At 52.7% G+C, this 8,657-nt stretch overlaps 2 protein-coding genes across 3 annotated transcripts in view; both read right to left on the bottom strand.

Moving 5' to 3' along the window:
* Positions 1-2,594: 2,594 nt before the first annotated feature.
* On the bottom strand, positions 2,595-6,062 carry si:ch73-196l6.5 (riboflavin transporter 2). 2 transcript variants are annotated; one of them, XM_017405142.3, is made up of 4 exons: positions 5,910-6,062; positions 3,835-4,840; positions 3,266-3,389; positions 2,987-3,196 (listed from the first exon to the last, which is right to left on the bottom strand). In XM_017405142.3, the coding sequence occupies exons 2-4, from the start codon at positions 4,821-4,823 to the stop codon at positions 2,987-2,989; spliced, it is 1,323 nt and encodes a 440-aa protein (XP_017260631.1). In that variant the 5' UTR covers positions 4,824-4,840; positions 5,910-6,062. The 2 variants fall into 2 exon arrangements, with proteins under 2 accessions (XP_024859286.1, XP_017260631.1); XM_025003518.1 differs by lacking the exon at positions 5,910-6,062 and having other exon boundaries at positions 2,595-3,196; positions 3,835-4,823.
* A 145-nt stretch (positions 6,063-6,207) lies between these two features.
* The window catches only part of slc52a2 (solute carrier family 52 member 2), a 3,178-nt gene continuing 728 nt past the window's right edge, over positions 6,208-8,657 (bottom strand). The window contains exons 2-4 of the mRNA XM_037975780.1: positions 7,754-8,600; positions 7,112-7,235; positions 6,208-7,018 (exon numbers count right to left, since the gene is read on the bottom strand). Coding sequence (XP_037831708.1) covers positions 6,812-7,018; positions 7,112-7,235; positions 7,754-8,600 — 1,178 coding nt within the window. The 3' untranslated portion in view covers positions 6,208-6,811. The remainder of the gene's footprint in view (positions 7,019-7,111; positions 7,236-7,753; positions 8,601-8,657) is intronic.

Raw genomic sequence — 8,657 nt, 5'->3', positions numbered from 1 at the left:
TGAGCACCATCACCTGAGCAGGAACATCTCCGGCGGCTCAGAGGAACCGAGGAGGAACCAGCTGAGGAGAACATCTGCTCAGCTTCTGAAGCAAAGTGCCTTCTGGACCAGAAACTGTTTGATTCAAACTCAGAGGAGAAGAAAAACTCCTGGAGTTGAACCAAAATCATCTTCTTGTTTATTTTCATGCAGCTTTGTTTGTTTGTTTGTTTGTGTAAATATTGAAGAAGTGCATTAATCTCCTCGTTCAGCTCTGTGTCGGAAACATCTGGAATCTGATGATCATCAACGTTTTATTAGAGAAGAAGAAATAACACTAAAACCCTGAAAACACATAAATAAAACCTATTTGGACCTTCAGGCCTTCAGAACTGGATCAGAACCACAGAGACTCCTCCCATTGGACGGCAGCCTGTCAATCAGAGCGCAGCCCCGCCCCCAACACAAACTGACACCTGAGTCTTCTTCTCCAGATGTTTCCTTGTGGATTCAGGCGTCGCCCCCTGCTGGACACCAGACAGAACTTTTCTCTCTTTAGTTTATTTTTATTAAAACTGATTCTTTTCAGCAACTAACTCATGAAGAAACATCTGTTTAAAAATAAAAACTGTTCTAAAGGAGGAGAACCTGCAGCAGAACGTGGTCTGAGGACAGCCGGGACTCTGGAGCTGTGTCCAGATGTGTCCAGCTGTTCAGGTCTCTCTCAGCTGACTCAGATGAAGTTCTCTGTGAGGTTCTACAGGAACCGGTTCCTGTTTTCTGTTCTCTCTCCCAGCTTTCAGCTTTTCTGTTTGATCTAATCTCAGTTAAATTCTCTGGAAGCTTCAGGATTCAACATGCAGGTAACCTTTGACCTTTGACCTCCGAGGATCCAAAGATAAACAGCTTTTTGTTTTTATACTCAGTGTTTGTATTTATGAGTCTTAATCTGAAATGTTTACTTTTTCATCCTTTCTGACATTTGATGCTTTTTGGTAAATAAACTTTTTGTCTTTTGGAAACGTCGTCGTTACCTGATGGTGAAGTAGATTTTTAGAATAAATGGTTTTGTTTTAAAGCTCTGAAACTTCAGCCTCTCGTCTGCTGCGTTCAGCTGTTTGAGTCTGGTTGACTGAATGTCAGCAGGTTTTCCTGGTTCTGACCCGGCTCCTGGCCCGGTTCATGGCCCATCCTGATGGATGTTGGCTCTTATGAAAATCAGGACCTTGTTGTTGTTGTAGTCGGGCTCGTCGGGCGCCTGGTAGGAAAATGAGTCGAGGTTTGATCTCTGTTGGTTCTGCAGCTCGTCAGTCTGACGCTCCAGCTGCAGCCGGTGAGTAAAGATCCGATTAACTCCGGTTATTCTTCAGTTTATCTGTTTCCAACCAGAGTTCAAACAATCAGATTGTTTTAGTTTAAACACATTTATTCCCCTGCAGACCTTCAGCTGTTATTTTCTTTTATTTACAGATATTCTGCCAACAGAAACTCTTTTAGCTTCTTTTCAGTCAGTCTGGAGAAGTTTACCTCCCATCTTCCATCTCGCCCAGTTTTGCAACATTAGCCTGTTTAACTTCCTCTCAGGGGTTAAATTCGGTCAGAAATGTTCTGACATGAATTTGTTTTCTCAGCGCTGGAGAAGATGGCCGACCCGTCCATCAACGCGACCTCTGGAGCGGACCCGGGCTGCAGGCTGGAACCCGGATACGTCGTCGGCCTGTCGCTCATCAACGTCTTCACCTTCGTCATCGGCCAGCCCATAAACTCCAAGCTGCTGTGGCTGACCTTCAGCTCCCGCCGCTCCGGAGACATCCTGAACTGGAACCTGGCTCTGTTCCACAGCTTCCTGTACCTGGTGAGCGTCCTGCACCTGGTCTTCCTGTTCGCGCTGCAGCACCACCAGCAGCAGCTGCTGCAGGTGCTGCTGGTCTACGCTCAGACCGGCGGGCCCATGAGTCTGGCCTTCATCTGCGTGGAGCGCTACGTGGCCGTGCTCCACCCCACCGCTTACCCTCTGCTGAAGAAGTACCGGTGCAGGGAGGCCGGCGCCGCCGCCGTGTGGCTCTCCTCGCTGTCCATCGCCATGATGACCATCTTCTGCAACGAGACCGTCGTTAAATTCGTCCCCTTCATCGTGATGCTGCTCGTGACCAAAGTGATGGTGTGGTGCAGCGTCAGGATCGCCCGGGCCCTCAGGACGGCCGGGCCGGGTCGGGACCAGCTCCACCCGGCGAAGAAGAAAGCCTTCAGAACCGTCTGCGCCACGACGGCCATCAACCTGCTGGGCTACATCCCCGTGGCCCTGATGCACAAGGTCAAGTTCCTGGACGAGAGGACGTTCCAGTGCACGCTCACGCCCGTGTGCATCCTGGTCCTGGCTGCTGCCAGCGTGGTGCACCCGCTGTTCTACCTGTCCACCCAGGGGACGCTGTCCACCTGCTTCAAGGGACACAAGAAGCCCACCTGACTGACGGACTGTGTCCACGGCTGCTGGAGAAGACGTCCTGATTCACAGCACCAGATGGAGACGGAGGACAGATGGAGACATTCTGGACCAACAGAACTGATTAATAAAAGACATGAAGTTCTTCCTTCAAATATTAAAGAATTCTGAATCCTGATTGTGTTTTTATTTCATTCTGTTTTAACTCAGAGCTTCTGGAAGACGGCGGACAGACGTTTAAAACCGAACAGCAGCTGAAACCAACAGGACAGCAGCTAAAAGCTAAAGTTTCAGCAGGTATTTGAAACAGCACCAAGAGTTCATTTCTGTGAGGAAAAAATGTAAATAAAGTGAAATAATTCAAAAAGTATCAAATTTACAAAAAGCAAAAGTCAGAGCCGAAGTGTCCTGAAACAGCCGAAGCTGCTGAAGTAGTTTGTGAGAAAGTCTGAAGCTGAAAGAGGTTTGTTGTGAGTTTCAGTTAAAGATGAAGACCTGTCCTCACAGTTAAATGTCCTCAGGGACACTCTGTGTTGCAGGTGTCTCCTGAGGAGCCGAATGTCCTCACGGACACTCGGTGTTGCAGGTGTCCCCTGAGGAGAAGTAACCGAAGACGCTGACCAGAGGGAACATGGTGACGGCGCCCAGCAGGGAGCCCAGCTGCACCACGGCGCCGCACCACACGAGGGCGCTGTGGCCTTCGTCCCGCAGGATGAGGCCGATCATCACCTTCACGTAGGACAGAGAGAGGACGAAGACGGTCCAGGACAGCACCTGCGGAGCAGAGAGGACACCCGTTAGCAGCTTCCCAGTCAGAAACCATAGAAGAAGAACTGAAGTCACCATGAGAGCAGCTCCGGACGGCTCCTGGACCAGCGGAGGACAGGGACTCAGGACCGCCGCGGACATTATGTACGCTCCAACAGAACTTCCCATCAGAGTGAGGACGCCCAGGACCGGCAGAGACCTGCGGAGACGGAGATACATCCTGTCTTTAACTTCCTGTTTCACATTAAGAGCCTGAACTAAAAGAACAATTCTACAATTATTCTTTAAAAAACAAAACTAAACATGAATAAAGAGCAACGAAGAAAAACTCCAAACATTTAAACAGATTCTTTGTTTCCTATGAACCAGAAGACGTTTTATTCTGAAAAACAAACTTAAAAGCTTTGAATTAAAGCTTAAAATTACTGAGAATTAGAGGATTTAATCATTTAAAGATTTCAAGGATCAGAAAAGGGCTGGATGTTGAGTTAAAAACAGAAAACAACAACTTCCTGCTGCTGTTTTCTTCTTCTTCTTCTCTGATTAGTAGAATTTAAAGATATTTAACAACAACTGGTTCAGATGGATCCTGAGCAGAACCACGTTCCAGAGAAGAACGGTAAAACATCTGGATACTTGCAGACCTGACGGAGACGAACATGGCGAGGAAGCAGGCCAGTGGGTTGGACACGGCCGCCAGCGCCGCTGACAGGTGGTACGTCTTGCTGCCGTACGGCATGCAGGAGTAGGATTGGACCGAGGGCAGAACCGTGTTGGTCAGAGCGTTGACCCAGGCCAGCAGCACGCAGATACAAACCACCTCCCTCCAGCTGTAAGCGCCGGTTCCGAAGCTGCTCCAGCGCCTGGGGGGCGGAGCTCTGAAGGGCTCCATCATGGGCCTCTGCTCGGCACCTTTCCCCGCCTTCACCCCGGTGGTGTAGCGGCTGGTGGGGCGCTCCCGGGCCACAGACGGGTGGTGGTTGAGCAGCAGGAAGGCCAGGAGGCTCACCAGCATCATGGCGCTGAGGAAGAAGAAGAAGACGTCGGGGGAGAAGTTGGCGGGCTGGTACTGAGCCTGCAGCTCGTCGGCAGCAGCACCGCCGGAGGTCCGGTTCAGGAGCCGGGTGCTGTTGATGCAGCGGACCACCCCGACCCCCTGGATCAGAGCCACCAGAGCCGGCAGCAGGCCGCTCACCCCCTCCCCGATGAAGTAGGTGGTCAGGAAGTGAGGCTGGAGGCGCGTCATGAAGGGCAGGAAGGTGACGGAGGAGGTGCAGTCCACCACGGACAGGAAGAAGGTCAGAACCAGGAGAGCCACGCTGCGAGGAGCACCCGCCACCACAACGCTCTCCTTCCAGAAGAAGGCCAGCAGGAAACTGGCCGCCGTCCCCAGGACGAGGATCCCGTACACCACGGCGGTCTCGTTCAGGGCGCCCGGGCGGAACCGATGCATCAGGGTGACGAGGAGAGGCCCCACGTTGGCCATCTGGATGAGGACGGACAGGTAGGACGGCAGGTACCATCCCTCCGGGACCTGAGGGACGATGAGCGGCAGCTCCACCCACAGGCCATTGATGGAGATCCAGGAGCCCATCCCGAAGAGGCAGGCCAGCAGGTGGGTGAGCAGGGACATGCTGGAGGTGGCTTCTTCTGCAACGAAACAAACACGCAGCTTCAGAGGACAGACAGACTTCCTGAGGACTCCTGAGGACTTTCTGAGAATTTCTGAGGACTTCTGAGGACTTCTGAGGACTTCTGAGGACTTCCTGAGGACTTCTGAGGACTTCTGAGGACTTCTGAGGACTTCTGAGGACTTCCTGAGGACTTCTGAGGACTTCTGAGGACTTCTGAGGACTTCCTGAGGACTTCTGAGGACTTCTGAGGACTTCTGAGGACTTCCTGAGGACTTCTGAGGACTTCTGAGGACTTCTGAGGACTTCCTGAGGACTTCTGAGGACTTCTGAGGACTTCTGAGGACTTCTGAGGACTTCCTGAGGACTTCTGAGGACTTCCTGAGGACTTTCTGAGGACTTCTGAGGACTTCTGAGTGCTGCCCGTCCTCCTCTGTCAACCTGTCCTCTGTCCTCCTGTCCTCCAACCTGAGGTCTTAGGTGATCCTGACTCTTGGACCCACTGCACATCTCACCTGTCTCTCTGTCCTCTACGTGTCCTGCCTGTCCTCACACCCAGGACCAGCAGAGACCTGCTGCTGGTCCAGTTTTTGTGTCTTTAAAGAACCCGTTGTCCTCTCTGGTCGTTTGGACAAATCAGAATCAGTTTTTGTTAGTAAATGATTTCAGCCGAAGACGACAGACGGATTAATGAGTCACCCGGAGGAGCCGTCTCCTCGCAGACGGACTCCTGCTAAAGTTAATGTTTGTCCTTCTGCTGACAGCTGACAGAAACCAGCCGTCAGAGCAGTAAAAGCTAAAAGTAGCTTCAGAAGACAAAGCAGAGGCAGTCTGAAGATTTGAAAAGAAAGTTACAGAAACTAAACGTCAGAGCAGCCATCAGCCGAAGGAGCCGAAGGTTCTGATTCCTGAGCAGCAGAAGCAAAAAGGAAACTAACTCAGTTCAATCTATTAAAACCTGTCAGTTATAAGATGAAGCCAACAGGAAACTATAATAAAGTGTAAACTGTGACAGAAAATCAGACCCCAACAAACCGTGTTAACGATTAAAAGGTTCCGACCGGGAGGAAAGATTCCCGCGGACTCACCGGCTGCTTGTCCGACGCAGAGTCCAGGTTTCCGAGCAGCAAACGGCGAGGAGGAGCGAACGCCGCTGCAGGCCAGTGGGTGTGAGATCCTGCAGCCAACCGGCGTCCGCCTGGTTAACCGATCACCGAGGATCACCAGCGACACGCCGTGGAGTTCACCGGCTGCAGGTCAGGGGAGGGCCGGAGCGCCAGCAGGAATCTGCAGAATTCCCTAATTCTCCTTAAGGAGATCAGCCGCAGAATTACAGAACAAAGCTCCCCGTGTTCAAACACAAACATGACCAACATCCTCCGCAGGTGAGATGCTTTTTACTCTTCATCAGAACAACTTTATTTATAAAGCTTTGTTAACAACAACAATAATAAAGCCCCAATCATTTATAAAATTAAAGAGCAGGTGCCACTTCCTGTCATCGAGCAGGAAACTGAGGCTGCGGCTCAGGTGGGTTCAGGTCGGGTCAGGTGGGGTCAGGTCGGGTCAGGTGGGGTCAGGGTCACATCAGGTCATGTCAAACAATAAGAGTCTGGAAAACAGTTTCTGATCCGCTGAGTCTCGATCACTGGACTCCAGCAGGTCCAATCAGAACCTCTGGGAGGATCCCGTTGTGGAACATGTATGGATCAGAACCTCTGAGGAACGAGGTGGTCCAACCCGGGACCAGCGAGGTGGATCAAAGAGTTCACAACATCCTCACAGCTGGAGCAGAACCAGATGTTTTCTGATCGAACCCCAGAGAAGCTGGAGTTCAACGATTCTGGGCATAAAAACGAGGAATGTTGGAGAATTCCTGAAGCTGTGTGTCTGTGTCCGTCACTGCTGGTTCCTCAGAAACCGGATCAGAACCTCCAACACGTGACGAGTCAGAGGCTGAGTCTCCAATAAACGGAGTGGGGACGGCCCGCTAACACTCGTCCACGCAGTCCTTGGCTCTGGAGAACACCTGGTAGACGTTCACCAGGGGGAACATGGCGACGGCGCCGATCAGGGAGCCCGCCTGGATGGAGATGCCGCACCACAGCAGCGCCGCGTGACCCGCCTCATGCAGCAGAGTCCCGACCACCACCTTCAGGTAGGAGAAGAGTCCGGTGAAGACGATCCAGGACACGATCTGCAGGAGACACGGACAGGAAGCTGGATTCACGCCGGCCTTCGGAGCGAGAGAACGTCAGCTGTCAGGATTCAGGGCTGCGTGGGAACTCACCACCAACGCCTCTCCCGTGGGGTTTCCTAGGAGCGGAGGGCAGGGGCTGAGCGCCGCCAACGCCAGGAGATACGCAGCGAAGACGCCCGCCGCCAAAGACAGGACGCCCAGACCTGCGGAGGACCTGCAGGACAACAGGAAGACGGGACAGAAGGTGAGACGGAGCTGTCCCACAGTCCTGACCCAGGATCAGGTTCTGTCTGAGTCAGACTGGGCGGCTTTAGCTGCTGTTTTAGCTGTTAATCTAAACCTTCGGCTCGTTCAGCTGAAGGGACTTTTGGTTTTCTAACTTTAAGACTTTTTAAAATATTTAACTTTACTACAACTTTTAGATTTTAATGAGTGTTTAGCTACTTTGAGCTAGCATTCGGCTACTTTCTCCATTTAGCTAGCATCCTGCCTTGTTTAGCTTTTAGCTAATATTCTGCCTGTTTTTGCTTTAACGGCTCAGTGTCACTTCTCTTGTTTTATATTTCCTGAAGCTCTGTCAGAGTTTTTCTTTGGACTTCGGCTGATTTTTCACCCAGTTTCAGTTCTAGCAGCTAAACATTTTCAGAGGAAAGTTTCAGTTCTCTTTGATTCTGGACTCAAAGATGGAAGTCAACGTTTGGGCTGCTGCTGCTCAGGACCGGTCTGTCTCACCTGAGGACTACAAACATGGCGAGGAAACAGGCCAGGGGGTTAGCGATGTTGCCGAGGACCACGGAGAGGTGAAAGGTCATGGCCCCGTAGGGCAGGCAGGAGAAGCTCTGCACGGACGGCAGCACGCCGTTGGTCAGGCCGTTGGAGACGGCGAGCAGCACCAGCAGGTAAACGTTCCTCCTCGTCCAGAACGCGGGCCGCTCCTCCACCTGCACCTCCTCCTCAGACACCGGCGCTCCTCCGTTGTAGAGCCGGTGCTTCTCCTCCTCGTCCTTTGCTGCAGCGGCGCCGTCCGGCTCCTTCGGGGGCCGCTCCTGCTGCGGATCCGTCCGTCTCCTGGTCAGAGCCAGGAAGCTCAGCGCCGAGAACAGCAGCATCACAAACAGGAACCAGAAGAAGTTCTGAGCAGGGAAGTTCTCCTGCAGGTACTCGGGCCGCTTGGTGCCGTTCACCATCTTACACTCCAGCTGGCTGACGCCCTGAGCCAGCGCCACCACGCAGGGGAACAGGGCGCTGAAGCCCTGCCCAATGAAGAACGTCCGGATGTACTGAGGAGGGTACCGGAACATGAAGGGCAGGAAGGTGACGGTGGACGTACAGCAGACTGAGGACAGGACGAACGTGAGGACCAGGAAGGGCAGGGACCTGTCCGCCCCTGCCACCGTCACGGTGCGCGACCAGAAGATGGCCAGGAACGCAGACGCCACCACGGCGAGAGCCTGGATGGCGTGGATCACAAGCCGCTCGTTCAAACGCCCCGGACTGCAGTGATGAGTCACGGTCACGGCGATCGGACCCAGGTTCCCCAAGGCGATGAGAACCGACAGGTAGGCAGGAAGGTTCCACTCTGAGCCGAGAACACAAGACTTAAAGAAGAACGCTGCCTGAAAGGAGCAGGAGGCTA

Source organism: Kryptolebias marmoratus, linkage group LG5 (genome assembly GCF_001649575.2).
Source record: "Kryptolebias marmoratus isolate JLee-2015 linkage group LG5, ASM164957v2, whole genome shotgun sequence".
NCBI classification, from domain to species: domain Eukaryota; kingdom Metazoa; phylum Chordata; class Actinopteri; order Cyprinodontiformes; family Rivulidae; genus Kryptolebias; species Kryptolebias marmoratus.
Note: the sequence above shows the minus strand (reverse complement) of the source record. Positions and strands in the feature narration are given on the sequence as shown.

Excerpts from the sequence above, each read along its gene's own strand:
- si:ch73-196l6.5 (XM_017405142.3), bottom strand. The coding sequence starts at position 4,823 with ATGTCCCTGCTCACCCACCTGCTGGCCTGCCTCTTCGGGATGGGCTCC. Across the intron at positions 3,390-3,834 it reads GCCATGTTCGTCTCCGTCAG|GTCTCTGCCGGTCCTGGGCG; the intron begins GTCTGCAAGTAT and ends CCGTCTCCGCAG. Across the intron at positions 3,197-3,265 it reads CGTCCGGAGCTGCTCTCATG|GTGCTGTCCTGGACCGTCTT; the intron begins GTGACTTCAGTT and ends TCTGCTCCGCAG.